Below are 19308 nucleotides of genomic sequence, written 5' to 3' on the forward strand. Positions count from 1 at the left end.
TCCCTACATTTTCTTTTCAGTTTCCCTTGTGAAATATTTTTTTCGTACACAGTGGTGGTGCCGCACCAGGCACCCCCCCCCCCCCATTTTCACTGAGGAAAAAATGAGAGGAGTAGGAAAATCTAGACCAATTTTCAATTTCTAGATTGATTTCTATTAATAAACAATAAAGAAAGTTAAATTCAAGACAACTTATAGGATTAAACTTTGAATAATTACATTAATTAAAGTTTTGCTGTCATTAGTTTATGACACCCCCCTTTTTTTCGACCTTAACTGGAAGTCTTGAATCCACCCCTGATAAGTCCTTTCTAAATATCATAATACTAATAATTAATTAATACTGAGGAAAGAGGTAAAAGCGTACAAACCAGAATAAGCTGACAATAGATTAAAAAAAATATTATTATTATATGTATTATCAAAAAAAAAAAATTATATCGTTGGGTTTAAAATAACCAGCTATAAACAACTTACGCTGATACGCTTCAAAGAACATATTCCTGGTTCATTGTTTTGATTTTTAAACACATTTTAAGGACTCTCTCTTTCTCTCTCTCTTTTTGCTCACTTGGGTGTAGTTGAATTATGTTTCACAAATGATAAGAAAATCAGTATATATGTGTTATACACATGCATCATCTTCACTTCGAATTTATTGAATGCAGACATATTGCAAAATACATGTATATATGCTTAATATATGCTTTTGAAGTAGGATGGAAATTAACCCTTTTGTGTACATGCATAAGAATCATCTCAGAGGATTTTTTTAAATACAGTTATTACATCGATGGCTTATATATGCTGGTACAAAATAATATATAGTTATAGTATACATGTACGTGTATGTGTGTACCGATATTGGGTTTCGTCAAAACAAATGCACTTGATGAACCCGCGCCCGTGACCTAGATTCTGTTTAGCCGAAATGTAGATGATTATCCAAATGTGTTTTTTATTTCTTTTCTTTTAATTTTCACTTTGCACACTGAGCAAGTTATGTTTTTATTATTTCGTTTATTTTACAAAGGTCTAGCGTGATATCTTTGCTACATTCTCTATTAATTTGTTTACAATTTGAGTCATGTCTGTTAACACGCACAATAGTATTAAAATTGTCTCAAGAATATAAAAAAAAAATAAATAAATAAAAAGAAACATATAAATAAAAGATGTATAAAATTGAAGGTCTAATAACAGTTTTAACAAAGCAGGCATTTGGGGGGGGGGGGTGTATTGTGTTAAGGGCAGTAAAGAAAACAATTTGGCGTGAATTTCTGTTAATTAATAATTTGATGGTGTCATCCAGTTGAGCTTAAATCATACAAATAAATTAAAGACAGCATTCGAGATCATACAAAACTTTTCAGCAACATTCCAAATAGTTTAGAGCCTTTATGACGTCACAACTGACGTATTATTAGTAACGTCATATACAATGGACCTATTCACAATAAAAACCATGTTTTGCTAGATATTTATTTCAGAAAATGTTTATTCTTAAGGTGTTTTTCCACAATAAGCGTTTTAAACGAACAATAAATTGCTTTTCTCGCATATTTTGTGAAATGTATAGTTTTTTATTGGTGTATGAATTAAATGTTAACGATTGATTCACAAATTAGTGATTATTTGATGCATCAAAATTTAAATATAAAATCAAATTTCATATTGGCCACACCCACGAACAACAACGATAATAAGCATAAAGATTTGCATCGGCAATATCTATATCTATGGTAAGTATGAAAGATGTTCTTGACTGTGGCCACATCTAACTTTGGGAAAATGTGTCAAAAAATCGGCATTTTTTAACGTTTTTATCACATCGTCTCATGTTCCAACCGTCGCACGTGCCTAATGGCGCATTATTTAACAAAATACGTTACGTATGGAAAACAAGTATGTTGTCCTCTAACATTTAATGTATAGTACTCTTTTTGATTCGAAACTTTATTTTTGTGAAAAACACAGGGCCAAATTTGATGGTTCGTGGCTTTAGCTCTTTGACAAAACCTGAATACTGTAACAGCGAAAATGATTCTGATTAACACAACAAAATGACATCACGCTCAATTTTCACAGAAACTGACATAAATTGGATAATATAACTACATTTTTTAAATAGAGTGGGTCATCGTACCATTTTTTTGAGAACGATTAATGAAAGGCAATGGAAAGATGTTGCTTTTTACACTTGCAAAAATTTGGTATGAAGACCCACTCTACATAAAAAATTAAGTTAACTTACTTAAATTTTCACCGTGGTCTTAAAAAATTCTAAGTCCAAAAACGCTTGCTAAATATAGAGAACTGTATGCTATTTAAATGGAAATGTTAGTGTGCCTCCGTGGTCTAGTGGTTAGCGATGAGCTCTTTAAAGGGACGTTTATTGAGGAAAGTGTTCGAGTCATGCTCTGATTTTTTTTTTTTTTTTTGGAATTTTTTAGTTTTAATTTTGTTTTACTTTATAAAAAATGTCTATAGGAATAACATATTTTTCACTGAAAATAAAAAATATATATGTAATAATGAACTTATTTACAGTAAATTATTTAAAATGCCGGATAAAAATTATAATAGATATTTGAATACTTTTATTCCCGTTTTATTTATTTTAAAGAAAAGCGCTTCTAGATCACCATTATCATTATATACGATGTTAACATTTTTATAATATCTCCACAATAAGTGTAAACACTCAATATGCAGATTAATTAATAGAAGTCCTTACCCATGTTAGACATTTGTGACAGTAAATGAAAGTCAACTGTTTAGCTTGTTTAGAATATAAATATCATTTTGAAAACTACGGTAACATTAAAATGCTCAAGTAAATTTGAACAACTGAGAAATTTTTTCCAATAAATGTTCTTGCATAGCTGAAAAATGGGCATGGGCACATGGCTCGTCTTATCCCCCCAGATTCTTTAGTGATAAACTGTACATTCTAGATCAAAGGGCAGATTACTCTATCTGCATAAAAATACCACAAAATCAGAACTCTTAAGTGGGCAGTCTATAAAGGGGTCTTAAGTTTGCTGATGGCTGTCTTTGTAAGTATGTTGGATCGATCAATCTCAAAAACAGTGAGGCAAAGCAAAGCAGTCTATGAGATTGAAGCATCAGATATGTTTCTGTAGACAGTAACAAACCTAAGAAGAGATTTTTCTTAAGGACCATTATATCTTGAGAGATTTTGATACAGTAATATACGATTCCTAATATCGAGATAACTCTAAGGGTCAGCTTTATTGCCGGATATGAATTTTCATCTGCAAGATAAGGAAATATGGCTTGTACGTGGTAGTTCTGGGTTGAGCAATTAAATTGGATGAACAGGCTTCACTTGTGATTTTTTTTTAAACTTCAGAAGCAGGTAAATGAAGACATCATAAAATGTTTCAAATACTGCCATATGGAGTTGACCCTGATCTTTGGTTACAGAAACTATTTCTGTGGAGGTTGACCCTTTTTTTCAGGAACACATGAACACGTTTCATGAAATATACCTGAGTGAGATGTCCTGGGCCCCATTTTACAAAAGAAATTGCAACTATTAAAGACAAAAATATTTTAGCGAATAATTTTCTTATTTACATTAATTCTTTTTAAAAAAAAGATATATCTACATGTACTTTCTAAAGAATTTGGAAAGATATTTATACATATAGAAGCAATTTAGTCAACGAAATTGGGTGTGCAAGATGTAAGAAACAGGTAAAATTGATGGTCTTACTCCTTAAGTTCTTTTGTAAAGCAGGTTCCTATATTCATGAATTCTTCAAAACTGAAAGACGTTTCGTAGATGAAATTGAAGAGAACTCAATATTAACAAAACTTATATTTTCTATCTTGTCAACTACATATCGTAACAAGAGGCCCATGGACCACATCGCTCACCTGAGTAACTTTGGCCATGCTGTTTATTACCAGACTTCCCCCCTTGTAATACCCATTGTGGCCCCGCCCTACCCCCAGGGGCCATGATTTGAACAATTTAGAATCTACATTACCCCAGGATGCTTCCACATAAGTTTCAGCTTTTCTGGCCCAGTGGTTCTTGAGAAGAAGATTTTTAAAGATTTCTCCTATATATTTCAATGTAAAACTTGGATTCCCTATTGTGCCCCCCCCCCCCCCCCCATCCCTGGGGTCATGATTTGAACAATTTAGAGTGTACACTACTTGAGGATGTTTCCACGTAAGTTTCAGCTTTTCTGGCTCAGTGGTTCTTGAAAAGAAGATTTTTAAAGATTTTTCCTATATATTTCAATGTAAAACTTGGATTCCCTATTAAGGCCCCGCCCTACCCCCGGGGGTCATGATTTGAAAAAATTAGAGTTTACACTACCTCAGGATGCTTCCACATAAGTTTCAGCTTTTCTGGCCCAGTGGTTCTTGAGAAGAAGATTTTTAAAGATTTCTCCTATATATTTCAATGTAAATCTTGGATTCCCTATTGTGGCCCCGCCCTACCCCCAGGGGTCATGATTTTTACAATTTAGAATCTACACTACCCCAGGATGCTTCCACATAAGTTTCAGCTTTTCTGGCTCAGTGGTTCTTGAGAAGAAGATTTTTAAAGATTTCTCCTATATATTTCAATGTAAAACTTGGATTCCCTATTGTGGCCCCTCCCTACCCCCGGGGGTCATGATTTTAACAATTTAGAATCTACATTACCCCAGGATGCTTCCACATAAGTTTCAGCTTTTCTGGCCCAGTGGTTCTTGAGAAGAAGATTTTTAAAGATTTCTCCTATATATTTCAATGTAAAACTTGGATTCCCTATTGTGGCCCCGCCCTACCCCCGGGGGTCATGATTTTAACAATTTAGAATCTACACTACCCCAGGATGCTTCCACATAAGTTTCAGCTTTTCTGGCTCAGTGGTTCTTGAGAAGAAGATTTTTAAAGATTTCTCCTATATATTTCAATGTAAAACTTGGATTCCCTATTGTGGCCCCGCCCTACCCCCGGGGGTCATGATTTTAACAATTTAGAATCTACACTACCCCAGGATGCTTCCACATAAGTTTCAGCTTTTCTGGCCCAGTGGTTCTTGAGAAGAAGATTTTTAAAGATTTCTCCTATATATTTCAATGTAAAACTTGGATTCCCTATTGTGGCCCCGCCCTACCCCCTGGGGTCATGATTTTAACAATTTAGAATCTACACTACCCCAGGATGCTTCCATATAAGTTTCAGCTTTTCTGGCCCAGTGGTTCTTGAGAAGAAGATTTTTTTATGACCCCACCCTATTTTTGTCTTTTCTTGATTATCTCCCCCTGTAAGGGGACTTGGCCCTTTATTTTAACAATTTAAACTCCCCTTCCCCCAAGGATACTTTGTACCAAGTTTGGTTAAAATTGGCCCAGTGGTTCTTGAGAAGAAGTTGAAAATGTGAAAAGTTTACAGACGGACGGACGGACAGACGGACAGACGGACGGACGACGGACAACGGGTGATCAGAAAAGCTCACTTGAGCTTTCAGCTCAGGTGAGCTAATAAAAATTGAAAATACACTATTGTTTATTATATAATATTACACATACAGACATTTCTTCCATACAAAAATATATCACAAAATATAACATTAAGGTAAAACACTAGACTGAGATACCCGATGTTTGTCTTAAAAGCACAAAAACAACTCTTATAAATAAAATTTGCACAAGTTCATCATATTGTATCTCATTTCTCCGATAAAAACTTAAGCTCTCCCTTTCATACAAATGTATTTGTCTCTTTAATTAATTATTGTACTGTTTCTTGCACATGAATATATCTAAAGCACATGTATTTAATCAAACAAGTTAGGTGTGATCTCGAACTAATGAAGAACTGAAAGTATCCTTTCTGACAGATCCTTCTTTTCCACAACCTCACAGAGAATGGTATTTGCATAACAGTCATTTAATACGGTGTAGCTCTGAAAAGAAGAAAAGAAGACGTAATAAGTCTATTGTTTGTAGCATTATATTTTTAAACGTGACCAAAATCCAGGAGAGATTTTCTGTATTTTTACATGGAAATATCAGTCTTTTACTGATCAGTGATATTGATGAGTTTATTTTGTAACATGGAAAAAAAATAACATACTGGAAAAGATGAAAAATTTTCTTAGCCCCAATACATGCAATACCACAATAAATAACAATCTTGTGTTTTGAAAATGTTACCTAGCAAATGTGATCATGCTGATGATTCCAAAAATGAGTTCCAGTCCTATAAATGCGGCCTGAATAGCGGCGAGGATGACATCCACTCGTAACACGTAAGTCTGCCATAAGATGAGATATAGTGCCCCTAGTACTGCTGGGATACTCAGTAATATCGAGATTATAACTCCCACAATCCTCTCTGTCAAGTTTCCTTTTTGAGCTGAAATTGAGAAAAAAAAAATTTAATTCAATTTTGGCAAAGTTTATTTGGGGGGGGGGGGGGGGATATATTAGGTTTATAAATACAATAACTGTTACTTTTACTGCATGAAAAATTTACCCTATGTACTTACCAAAAAATATTCTTAAGGCCTCTATTCCTGCTAAAATGAAGACCAAAATCACCTCTGCTGGTAACACATTGTCTGCGTAGGGTAAGGTCTCGCCTAGGGAATGAATTGTATGCAAATATGTTTTTCATCAGTAAACATTTTTCAACATCCTTTCATTAATTTTGATGAAGTGGGACAGAAACGGACAAAGAAAACCTTCGTTTCAGCCATGCATAAACAAAGGACATAAGCTACCTTAAAATATGCAGAAGTTAATTAAATATAGTCAACAAATGGTGAATAGACACACAAAAACAAGAGGCCCATGGGCCACATCGCTCACCTGAGTAACTTTGGCCATGTTGTTCATTACCAGACTTCCCCCCTTGTAATACCTATTGTGGCCCCGTCCTACCCCCAGGGGCCATGATTTGAACAATTTAGAATCTACACTACCCCAGGATGCTTCCACATAAGTTTCAGCTTTTCTGGCTAAGTGGTTCTTGAGAAGAAGATTTTTAAAAGATTTTTCCTATATATTTCAATATAAAATTTGGATTCCCTATTGTGGCCTTGCCCTACCCCCGGGGGTCATGATTTGAACAATTTAGAATCTACACTACCCCAGCATGCTTCCACATAAGTTTCAGCTTTTCTGGCTCAGTGCTTCTTGAGAAGAAGATTTTTCAAGATTTTTCTTATATATTTCATTGTAAAACTTGTATTCTCTACTGTGGCCCCGCCCTACCCCCGGGGGTCATGATTTGAACAATTTAGAATCTATATTACCCCAGGATGCTTCCATGTAAGTTTCAGCTTTTCTGGCTCAGTGGTTCTTGAGAAGAAGATTTTTCAAGATTTTTCCTATATATTTCAATGTAAAACTTGGATTCCCTATTATGGCTCCGCCCTACTCCCGGGGGTCATGATTTGAACAATTTAGAATCTACACTACCCCAGGATGCTTCCATATAAGTTTCAGCTTTTCTGGCTCAGTGGTTCTTGAGAAGAAGATTTTTAAAGATTTTTCCTATATATTTCAATGTAAAACTTGGATTCCCTATTGTGGCCCCGCCCTACCCCGGGGGTCATGATTTGAACAATTTAGAATCTACACTATCCCAGGATGCTTCCATATAAGTTTCAGCTTTTCTGGCCCAGTGGTTCTTGAGAAGAAGATTTTTTTATGACCCCACCATATTTTTGTCTTTTCTTGATTATCTCCCCTTGTAAGGGAACTTGGCCCTTTATTTTAACAATTTAAACTCCCCTTCCCCCAAGGATACTTTGTACCAAGTTTGGTTAAAATTGGCCCAGTGGTTCTTGAGAAGAAGTTGAAAATGTGAAAAGTTTACAGACGGACGGACGGACAGACGGACGGACGACGGACAACGGGTGATCAGAAAAGCTCACTTGAGCTTTCAGCTCAGGTGAGCTAATAATGGCTAAATCTAAGCCTCATAAGTCACATAACAAACATCTGAGCTTGCAAATTTTTATCTGATTTGAAAATATTCTATTTATTTTTTTCCTACTGGGTAATTACCTCATAAACATAATTAAACAAAATTAGTTACTCTTATTTCAATAAGCAACAGAAAATTTATGATATTTTGGTAATTGTATATTACACTAGTAAAAATATAATAGGACAGAAGGGTCTTACCTTTGTAAACATAAATAAGAATTTCACACAGAAAGAAGAATGCAAAGTACCATCCATTAAGGTAGAGGAGAACCTGGTAGGGCAGTGATGATCTCTATTTTAAAGCTAAGGAAATTGACTCAAAAATGGAGACATTTCAAAACTACTAATTTACTATTAGTGTAGCAAGTCATGAGATATTCAAAAACCTTTCTAAGTATTGTTTACACAGGGCTAGACAAATAGCATTGCCCGACGCCCGGGACAACCAATTTTATTTGGCGGGCAAGTTATTTGATAAGTGGTACCTGCCAGCGGACAAGTGCTTCTCCAGTTAACAAAAAATCAAATGTTGTTTGTTTTACCGCTGTTGAAATGTAATGAATCACTGTAGAGCACCTGTTTTCGCTGCTGTTGACCACTACATCGAATACTCGGTCGGAACTACTCAAGAATTTCATGTGTAGTTAAAATATACACAAGACATAAAATATAGCAGCTATCGTTTCCATATCAAAAAAGTTGAAGAGGACTTTAGACCTTTACAGGTATTGTCAAAATGTAACATTCATGCAGTAATACAAACGTTTTATACTGATATTAAAATTAGAGCTGTTGACTGGCGATCATGCACAGAAAGTCACGATCGGCATGCAGTGGTGGTTTTCATAATGAATTACTGTATAATATTTTTTTTGTTTTCAATTAAATGATTGCACATTATTTTTAAAGTAAAAAAAAATACTGAATACCTCATTAAAGAATTTTGAAGAAAATAGAATGAGACTTGGACTTTATTAATACCCCAAAAATACGGAAAGAAATCTGAATCTTAAATGTAAAATTTTACTACTAATTATAAAGCATGTAATGTAAAATAATGAACTGTGATCATGTATGCATATTATGCAGGATATGAAATAACCTTTTTTCAGTTGAGAAATTGTAAGTTGACAATGTGCATTTTAATTCTAATCATGTTAATGCTTGATATTCATATGCCTTGCAACGGGAAATCATCTAATGATTTGGCATCTTCATTTTTTTTCTCTTTGAGTATTTTTTGGATGCTAAAGTAATACAGGGAAATGTTTAAATTATGTACATGTATATAGATATACACACTGCACTAGCTAGGAAATCTCCCTGGAACAACAATTACCCTTAATTTTTCCCTGGAACAATTGTGATTTTGGGTCTAATTTGGTCCCAAAGTAGTGTATCAATTGAGAAATAATTTTAATATAAACGATAATGCTTAATTTTGTGTTAATTAAGAAAAAGGTGGGACAAGCATATTTTTTGGTAGGACAAGTAATTTTACGATGGTAACCTGTCCGAGGGCAAGTACTGAAAAATTCTATTTGTCTACCCCTGTTACATCCTAATTACATGTACCAAGGTGATCCTAAGTATGACTATCTATTAAATCTACGTGTTTAGAAAGAAATACATAAAAACTGGTAGGACATTTGTTTATAATGAGCTTTTTTCTTCAAAACTTGCATGTTTCAACCCCCCCCCCCCCCCTCTCCAACAATTTGTGTAGAATGACCATCATGACTACATGGACTTAAAATGAGCAGTCAGTTCTGAAGTCATAATTAATGTCTCCCATTCCTGTTTGTCTTCTGATTCCATATACCTGATCAATGTATAAGGTGCATGCCACATGGTGGATGTGGCCATTCAACAGAGGATGCTTACTTCTCTTAGGCACCTGATTCACAGATCTGTATTGTTTGTAGGTTTTATGAGATTGATCACTCTTTGTTACCCCACCTTTGTCCTAAATAGCCACCAAGGAATAGGGTGCATTCAAGATAGTAGGGGCTGGAAAGTCTAAGTTAAGTATTCTTGAATAATAATACACCTAAAAATTTTAACGCAGTGTAACAAATGAAATATGGTGATCTTAAGTTACTAGGCATTCACATACCTCAATGTTGTCATCTTCATTATGCATGTCTGATTGAATTAACTTTTTATGGCAAATTATTTATAACTCAAGCATATACAGCTAATTTGGGAATGGGGCCAAACATTTTGAAATCTGCAACCTTTATTCTGAATTATTCAAGCATCAGCAAAGTCAGCTTATATCAGAAATGAAAGGACTATTCAAATGCAGTCAATCTATCTGAAAACATAATGAAACCCTTTTGTATTTCTTTCACAAGGGTATCATTTTCACACATATATACTGGTCATTACACAAATGCGTAACATTTTATGTGAATAAGTCAAAAGGATACAACAGTCTGTACTCTGCCTGAAAAGAGAATACAGAGACAATTTACAATCCAATATCTTGAAAATGTTTCGAAATTAGATGACAGCAGAGACATAAAAACCATGGTTTTTATATGTCTCTGATGACAGCACACGTTTTGTTTGACATAAGTAAATTGGAGTATCTTTCAGAAATAAAATATTTACAATTTTATTAAACCAACAGTGAAATTTAAAAAAGTTAAATATATCACAGCAATGAAATGTGAGATAAGGGTTTCGTGCCCATCGTTCATGTTTTTACATGAAAACATCTATGAAAGCTGCACACTTACGACCAACCTCTCTTCATAATCTATCTTTTACTTTTTGTTTTATCTGGGATACTGAAAATTTCATCTTCAATGCCATTTGACTGTTTCTTATCACATATAATTTGTAAAAATGAGAATTTACCTTTGTTTTGGCGCTGTGGCTGTCCCGTAGTCGCCATATTGAAACAAATTCTGTTTCCGCGGAACGCGGTAGATGAAAGAATAATGACCGGATAAAATTGGATTTTAAGGTCAAACACGAATGATTATTTTTTTTTTTACTTTGAGAAAAGTGTATCATAAAGATGTACATATTGAACTTATCTAGTTCATTTTCAACATAAGGTACCTGCTATTTTCCTATATTCGAAGACAATATTCAAAGTATTACAGGCCCGTACCAACGGTTTCAATATATACATATATATATATATATTTAAAAAAAAAACTGACCAAAAGGCGAGGGGGGCAACTTTCCAAAATAATCTGACAATCAAAAAAAAAAAAAAAGAAAAGAAAAATAAAAAAAAAACGTGCAAATCCTCGAATTTGCCAGTGCTCGACCTTAATGCAACAAAAAGTGATATATTATCCTGATCAGTGACCAGGTTAAAAATTTTGGGATCAGGTTTATTCCAGTGTAACTTGAAGCCCTATCTTGATCAAACTTGCCTGGATGACACATTTATAGGGCTGCACAGTGGCAGACTTGCTTCGGATGCTTGGACTGACCCAAATTTTTCAGATCATTGAACAAATTAAAGTTTTTAGAGCAGGTCAATTTCGAAGCAACGTATAAGCATGATCTCGACAAGCTTGCATAGATAATTCATCTTGGGATGAAAGCTATACCACACTTGCTTCGGATGCTGGATTTGACCTACATTTTCTGAAACAGTGACCAGAATAAAGTTTTTGGAGTAGGTTCATCCAAGTGCAACTTTAAGCACCAACTTACATTGATGATGCAATTATTGGCCTAAGGGATGTACAAAGCTGGATTTGCTTCAGATGCTGGATCTGACCTACATTTTCCAGACCAGTGAACACGCAGATTAAAGTTTTTGGAGAAGATCCATTCCTAAGTATAACAGAAAGCCTTATGGTGACAAAACTTGCATGGATGATGTACTTAGGGATGCACGGTTCAAGACTTGCCTAAGATGCCGTATCTGACCAACATTTTCCGTGAGATTGAACAGAATTTAGTTTTTAGAGCAAACTTTCATCCCCAAGTAGGTGTCTAAATTTGTATGCATGGTGCATCTTGGAACAAACAGAAACAGGTTAAAGTTTTTGAAGCAGGTCCGTTCCCAGGTAATTATAAACTCTATACCTCAACAAACTTGAATGAATGGTTTATCTAGGGATTGAAAGCTTCCAGCTTTGTTTCGGATTCTAGATCTGACCTACATTTTCTGCATTAGTGCAGAGATCAAAGTATTTGAAGTGGTTCATTCCCAGGTTACTATATCCTGACCAAATTTGCATGGATGCTGCATTTAGGTATTCACACTACCAGACTTGGTTCCAATGCAACCAGACCAAACTTGCATAAATGTTACATGTAGGGATACACACTATATCATAATATTTGTTAAGTGTGAGGCCTTGCCTTACTTATAGGTAGCACTCATTGAGTTGAGCTTTGTAATCTATTACCTATGTTTAGGCTAAAAAATATAGGAAATTGCATTAAATTGATTTCATACAGTAAGAATATCTGTGTTTTTAAAAACAAAATGATAATGTAAGGCTAGAAAAATCAGGTTTCCATATTTTTAGGCAGATCTATAGAGCTAGTAATTTGTGATAAAAAAAATTAATGCCTTTTATACAAGACAGTATAATTATATATGGACATCCAATGTCTATTGTCTCGGACCAGTGTCTCGTGAAATTTGTATTCACTATCTTACAATTTACAGGAATACAGGGGATTGTCCACATATTATTCGCCTAATTAAGGCTTATACAATGAGTAAACTAGAATTCTATGTGTATAAAACAATTGTTTGTAAATGTGAATTAACATGGAACTAGTAGTACATAAAATGTACATATCATATTTAGTCTGTGACATGCATGAAAAAAAAAATGTTTTTTCGAGAGCGAGCGGAGAAATATATACAGTGTATATGACCTTCTCCAAGCTTAACATTTCTGTTGTATTAACCCATTTATGATGCAATTTAACTCATAAACCACGCTGTTGCTTCTCTAAATGTATAAAGTTATTGCGACGTCAGATAATATATAGTCTCCTCGACCTGTTCAACGACAAAAGCATTTTCCATAATTATATGATATGTTGGTTTAATACTTTTATTCATTATTTTTCGAATTCCGGATCCGAAATGAAAGCATTGCACCTGCCTTGGATTTGCATATTTCTTGCAGCAAAAACATCGGAGTCGCTTATAACAGATCAGAAATATGAAAATCCAGTGATAGTTGTTTGTGCCAACCAATCATCGGACCAAGAAATAAACAATTTGAGACAGCAGTTGAATCAAGAGACTGTAATAAGGTTATCACTCACGAGACAAGTGTATTCCTTGGTGGATGATATGATAACAATGAAAAAACAGATGGCGAAAATGGAAGCTAGAGTACAGGAAATGGAAAAGAAAGAGGATGATCTTCAACTTGCGAATCAAAGACAGCAGAAGGAACTAGATCAGTATCAGAGGATGGACAATACTATTGATGATAATTCTGCACAAATTGGAAAGATACAGAAAGATCTCCTTACTTTGACTTCAGCTGTGGATGCCGTTTGCAATGGGACAGGTACGGGTTTGTATGATCTTAATAAAGCTTAATTTCTAAATGTTATTTCACATCCAGATGTTTAAAACAAAGAATTATAAGTCATTATATTTCCATGTAGAATAAATTTATGAATAATTATGACGACTTGGATTGAAAATGTTGTTACATTCATGTAGTTTTTGTTACCGTTTTTGATCTTTCAAAGTGGTAACCAATATACCTTATTCTCTACATCTTCTGCAGACAAAAGGGCAGTTGTATTCAATGCAGCCATCAGCAAAACATTAAATCTCCAACGCAACACTCCAGTCAATATTGTGTATGACACAGTTCTATATCAAACTGGCAACGAATATAATCCACGGAATGGTTTCTTCACGGCACCTTCTAGAGGTCTTTATGTATTTTCGTGGGCAACTTTGGTTGCAACTCGCAAGATATTTGATACAGAACTTTTGGTTAACGGTCAGCGAAAGGGTTTAGGAAATTGTAATAATGAAGGCAATCCTGGCGCCGGAAACTGTGCAAATACCATTCCTGTAGTTCTAAAATTTGGAGACGAAGTTAATATACGTACAACTACTGCAAACTATGTCCATGGAGATCTGTGGTCAAGCTTCAAAGGGTGGAAAGTTTGGTAAAACCGAAACATTTTCTGAATTATACCTTCAAAATGGTTTCATTGGATATTTAATGTTTTACTGCTTGAACATTTCAAGTAAGAATGTCCTCAGGATCATAGAATGTAAAAAAAACTCTTTCAAGTCCTATTTTCTTCATTCAGATTACTAATTTATGTCTCCTTTAACGAAAGGAGAGAATAATATATAGATTTTGGCTTGGTTGTCTTTCTTTGCCTGTTTGTTTAGATGTCTGTCGGTATTTAAATGACTGTGTGCGGAACCCTTGGTATGGTTATAAGCTTTAGTTTGTTGTTGCCCCAGACCTAAGATGCGTAATAATCTTGACCGAAGATCTTTTATTAAGCGTAGAAGTCAAAGGGATAAAATAGTGTCAGACTACATCTCTTGAATCCCTGGAAGAATTAAAAGTTGAGTATTGTTGCTGATGCATTAAAGATTTATCTTGAACTTGATCTCAAGTTTGGGATTGAAGAAATATTTATTTTTGTGTAGAAATTGAAAAATCTGTTCTTTTGTTTTTAACACAGATGTATGCATTTTTTTTTTTCTACTTTCTGATTTTCGAGTGTTTGCAGAAATTAATATTCCTCGATACATTATCTTTATACTCATTAGATTGAATAATTTATTTTGTTTTTCTGTAGAACAATAATTACTCCGCTTGTTATATCCACTTTATATGTAAATTACTTAAAAATTGTGAATCTAAAGCAAGTTTTTTTTGGAAATAAAATAGTTGTAAGGTTCGGTATATTTTTGTCTTTTGCACCCTATATGAGATACGTTCTGCACAGCATGGATAAGATAAGTGGTCCAGTCAAATAAAGGGTCTTTTGTTGATATTGAAGAAAATGTTTTCAATAGCCAATGCATTGAAGAAATAATCCTAAAAATTCAATTTTCTAATGTCTTTCCTAAGGGATGCAGACACATTTGTTGGACATCTCTCTCCACATCCATAAAAATTTCTGGGTAATAAACATTGATAAGAATATATTGGAACTTTATGTTTTTGCCAATGTTCTAAAGATGTGATATGATCTTTACTCAAGGACATATCTCAAATGTAAAGGACATATGTAAATCTGGAACCCTTTAGTGGGATGAATTCGAACACTAGCGCTAATTTGTTGTCCCATGGCCTATACATGTGTATACAAACATCTTGATTTAAAAGGGACTGGACACAGTAGCATTGCGTTTTGTTTACAATATTTTTCTTTTTACATTTCTAAGATAACGTCAGTTGAACTTACATGAAAAATTCTTAAAATTCTATAAAAACATCATTCTTCATAATATCACGTCAAACATCTGTGGTCGCCCGCGTGGTGTAGTGGTTAGAGCGTCTGCTCTTGAGTCGCAGAGTAAGGTAAGGAGTTGATCATTACGTAGCGGGTTTGAATCCCACTGTGGGACGTGTAGATCAGTCCTTCGGATGAGACGGTATATTCGAAACATATCTGGCACGAAAAAGATCCCTCACTGCTTAATTTTAATGGCCGGGAATAGGTCTAAAATTTGCAGCCCTCCACCGGCAAGAGGTGGCGTCTCAATATGAGTGAAAATTCCTCAAAAGGGAGTTAAACAAACAAACAAAAACAAGCATCTGTTTGTAAACATGACAAGAGCTCTGTTTTTGTTCATGTTTACATTTTACTGGTTCGATTTGTTTACTCTTCACACTTCACTGAAAACGGACTGACAATACTGATTAGTTGGTTTTGAAAACGGACTAACAATAATGGTTAGTTGGTTGGCTTTTTTCACATTTCTACTGTGAATTTTCTGGATTATAGTTTTAATATTTTTCATTAATACACAATAAATTTTCCACTTTTCTTAAATATTAAGGATAAAGTTTACTTCATTAAAGTGCAAGGATGTGTGTCAATCAAACGCGTCCCGAAATTCGTAGTTTTAATATTTTTAAATAAAAGAAGTTCCGAAACATGCTTTAAATTTATAATATTTTGACGTGAAATGCTCTAGCAACATACAAGTCATTATATTATATTGAAAATTTTAGCTCATATCTAAAAATAAGTTCCGATTAATTTTATTTTAAATCTTTATTCTTACACATGTAGCTGTACGAAGTATATTTCTACTTGAACCTTTTAAAGATATTTGAAACAAAAGATATTATATATAATATTTTCTTCATCATTTCATATCCCAATTTATTATTCTCATTGCGCAAAGGCAACTTGTATTCAGGAAAGATTTTAAAAAATTATATATAAAGATAGTTATGGAGAGGGTGTTAATAGGCAATGGCTGTTGCCCAGTGCAATAAGATTTTTTTTTAGAATAAATATAATTGTTTAAAGTAATATAACGTAATGCTTCACTTTGAAAATTTGTAATTATTTTCAGAACTTTTCTTGCTATGCCTGTAGATAATGTCTTGATTTTTTAAATATGTTTCTTGATATTGAGGACCAGTTTCACGTTTCGTGCTGATTAACCAAAACTTATGGCCCCTAGACTTTAAAGTTTTCTAAAATTTTCTGTTTTCCATACTTTATTTAAAATTTCCTCGTCAGCGGGGGCATTCTTGTGACCATGGCACATCAATTCAACCTCTAATTCGTAATTACAAACAGTTTTCTTTTAAGTGAGAACCTCATGCAGCCATTCAAAATGTTGAGGCAGCAGACATTTACACATGCTGATTAGAGAAGGTCACACACTCTACTAATTTCTCTACTAACTCTACTAATTTTCCGGTGGCATTAAAGTGTTTTTAAAACAAACACATTCTTCGTTTCATAATTGAATTATTATTTACTATTCATGTAGGTACTTACTGATTTAAGTACTCTTTAATTGCCACTTTTCTTGCGGTAAAATTTTCTAAAAATCAACGATCTTCACTTATGGAAGGAACGGCATTGGTTGTAATTGAATAAGTATCGTAACTAAATCGTACATAAAGAAAAGCCTCATTCATCGAGAAAAAGCATTTTTTCTGTGTAATCTATTGGTTTGATCTTTGGTGATTTCGAACTTCCAAATAGCATTGATGCTTCCGCTTTGGTTCTCCATATTGCTTGCCACAGCATCAGCGCAGTTGCTTACAACAGATAAGAAATCTGAAAATCAACTGACAGTTGTTTGTGCCAACCAATCATCGGACCAAGAAATGAACAATTTGAGACAGCAGTTGAATCAAGAAACTACAATAAGATTGTCGCTTACCAGACAAATGTATTCCTTGGTGGATGATATGATAACAATGAAAAAACACATGGCGAATTTGGAAGCCAAAGTACAAGAAATGGAGAAGAATGGTAGTGATCTTCAACTTACGAATAAAAGATTGCAAAGTGAACTAGATCAACATTTGAGGAGGAACAATACTGACATTGAGATGTCAAGGCTGATTAGAAAGATACAGAATGACCTTCTTAATTTGACTTCAACAGTGGACGCCGTTTGCAGTGACACCTATACGGGTTTGTGTTACTTGTATCTTACTGATACTTATAATTGAACCTGTAAATTCTTATTTTACTTTTAAATACTGTAAGCATATATTTTCAACGAAAAATTGAAATCGGATCTCTGAAAAAAATTTTATGAATATTAATTTAATGCCAATCTTAAAACGAATTACAAGGTCGTAAGAACAGGAAGGGGGGGGTGCCCCCTATACATGTAATTTTGCCAATAAATGGTATTCTATAGAAATCATAGCAACTTTGTGCTTGTGCCCCTTCAATAATACCGTCTTATTTCCATTTTTTTGCCTGTTAAGGAATTTTTGCGTGGAATTGCTTGGTTACCCCCCCCCCCTCACTGAAATTGCTTCCTATGGGCCTGAATGGTTCTTGTTTCTTTAATCGGTCAGTGTTTCTTCTGATACTTTACCTATATTTAAAAAAATCATTATCTAAATAGAATTACACATATATGCGTTTTATAACTGTAATACATGTGCATTCGGAAATATTGTTTTATTTACGTATTTTATTTTGGTATCTTGAATTCTCGATCAGCCTGAACTTTAACCTTTGAACCTTAATAATACTATGCCTCTTCTGCAGATAAAACAGCCGTGGTATTCAATGCAGCCATCAGCAAAACATTAGATCTGCAACGCAACACTCCAGTCAATGTTGTGTATGACACAGTTCTATATCAAACTGGCAACGCTTACAATCCACGGAATGGTTTTTTCACGGCGCCCTCTGATGGTCTATATGTGTTTACGTGGGCAACATTGGTTGTAGGCAATAAGATATTTGATGCAGAACTTTTAGTAAACGGCCAGAGAAAAGGCTTAGGAAACTGTAACAATGAAGGCAATCCTGGCAACGAAAACTGTGCAAACACCATTCCCGTTGTTCTAGAATTGGGAGATGAAGTCAATATACGGACCACCACCGCAAATTATGCCTATGGGTATCAGTGGTCAAGCTTCAAAGGGTGGAAAGTTTGGTAAAACCAACATATTTGCAATTGACGTTTGAGCTTGACTACTGTTCGTTATCTTCATATTTCATTTTAACTTTAACAATGTATTTAAATATATATTTTGCATTGGTTAGATAATATTTTGCAGACTGCGCTTTTCAAATGAAATTTTCTCGAGGAAAATGTTATTAAAGTGTTTTCTTTTTCATGTTTTTCATTTGTTTCCATCATTCAGATTATTTATAATGTTCGCTTCTTCTGGAAGAAATACCGAGTTTGTCTTGATTGTCTTTTTCCGCTATTTAGCTGTTTCAAATAAACGTACCTGAAGGTTGAGTGTTCTTATTGTTTTTGAACACGACATAACGCATGTAGTAATATTGACTAAAGGTCACATCTGAAATCAGCCCAGGTTAGTGGACAACGAGGTAAAACTCTTAAAGATGTGTTTTATTGAGACTCAAGGTCATATTTCAAGGTCACATATAGTGATGGCCATCGATACAAATGAGAGCCATCCATTTTGTATAGAAAAGAAATCTGTTATTCTTTAATTGTACCCGGATGTATGTTTTTTCCTCTACTTTCTGAGTTTTCTTCCAAACAAATTTTCTTTGTTTTTTAGTGTAAGCCTGAATTAATATTCTTCGGTACATTTACCTCATCACGATTTTTGTTGAAAATACATCTTTTCTGTAGAACAATTTTAACCTCGCCTGATTATAGGTATATTTATCTCTAAAGCAAGATTTTTTAAAAATAAATAAAACATTC

At 34.2% G+C, this 19308-nt stretch overlaps 3 protein-coding genes across 4 annotated transcripts; 2 read left to right on the forward strand and 1 right to left on the reverse strand.

Annotated features, from left to right (window-relative positions):
- Positions 1-5520: 5520 nt before the first annotated feature.
- Positions 5521-10894, reverse strand: LOC133203857 (transmembrane protein 216-like). Its single transcript, XM_061339657.1, has 6 exons — positions 10836-10894; positions 10403-10419; positions 8169-8262; positions 6524-6616; positions 6189-6390; positions 5521-5938 (listed from the first exon to the last, which is right to left on the reverse strand). The coding sequence occupies exons 1-6, from the start codon at positions 10870-10872 to the stop codon at positions 5923-5925; spliced, it is 459 nt and encodes a 152-aa protein (XP_061195641.1). The 5' UTR covers positions 10873-10894; the 3' UTR covers positions 5521-5922.
- A 2117-nt stretch (positions 10895-13011) lies between these two features.
- Positions 13012-14700, forward strand: LOC133203895 (cerebellin-2-like). 2 transcript variants are annotated; one of them, XM_061339695.1, is made up of 2 exons: positions 13012-13492; positions 13712-14700. In XM_061339695.1, the coding sequence occupies exons 1-2, from the start codon at positions 13051-13053 to the stop codon at positions 14107-14109; spliced, it is 840 nt and encodes a 279-aa protein (XP_061195679.1). In that variant the 5' UTR covers positions 13012-13050; the 3' UTR covers positions 14110-14700. The 2 variants fall into 2 exon arrangements, with proteins under 2 accessions (XP_061195679.1, XP_061195680.1); XM_061339696.1 differs by having other exon boundaries at positions 13012-13486.
- Positions 14701-17042: 2342 nt separating this feature from the next.
- Positions 17043-18870, forward strand: LOC133204043 (uncharacterized). The gene is made up of 2 exons (XM_061339829.1): positions 17043-17573; positions 18165-18870. The coding sequence occupies exons 1-2, from the start codon at positions 17141-17143 to the stop codon at positions 18560-18562; spliced, it is 831 nt and encodes a 276-aa protein (XP_061195813.1). The 5' UTR covers positions 17043-17140; the 3' UTR covers positions 18563-18870.
- Positions 18871-19308: the final 438 nt, after the last annotated feature.

This window comes from Saccostrea echinata, unplaced genomic scaffold (assembly GCF_033153115.1).
Source record: "Saccostrea echinata isolate AGI-Se365-2 ecotype Australia unplaced genomic scaffold, CSIRO_AGI_Sech_v1 ptg000052l, whole genome shotgun sequence".
In the NCBI taxonomy this organism is placed as follows: domain Eukaryota; kingdom Metazoa; phylum Mollusca; class Bivalvia; order Ostreida; family Ostreidae; genus Saccostrea; species Saccostrea echinata.

Excerpts from the sequence above, each read along its gene's own strand:
- LOC133203895 (XM_061339695.1), top strand. The coding sequence starts at position 13,051 with ATGAAAGCATTGCACCTGCCTTGGATTTGCATATTTCTTGCAGCAAAA. Across the intron at positions 13,493-13,711 it reads TTGCAATGGGACAGGTACGG|ACAAAAGGGCAGTTGTATTC; the intron begins GTTTGTATGATC and ends CATCTTCTGCAG.
- LOC133204043 (XM_061339829.1), top strand. The coding sequence starts at position 17,141 with ATGCTTCCGCTTTGGTTCTCCATATTGCTTGCCACAGCATCAGCGCAG. Across the intron at positions 17,574-18,164 it reads TTGCAGTGACACCTATACGG|ATAAAACAGCCGTGGTATTC; the intron begins GTTTGTGTTACT and ends CCTCTTCTGCAG.
- LOC133203857 (XM_061339657.1), bottom strand. The coding sequence starts at position 10,872 with ATGGCGACTACGGGACAGCCACAGCGCCAAAACAAAG. Across the intron at positions 6,617-8,168 it reads TCTTATTTATGTTTACAAAG|GCGAGACCTTACCCTACGCA; the intron begins GTAAGACCCTTC and ends TTCATTCCCTAG. Across the intron at positions 6,391-6,523 it reads GGCCTTAAGAATATTTTTTG|CTCAAAAAGGAAACTTGACA; the intron begins GTAAGTACATAG and ends TCTCAATTTCAG.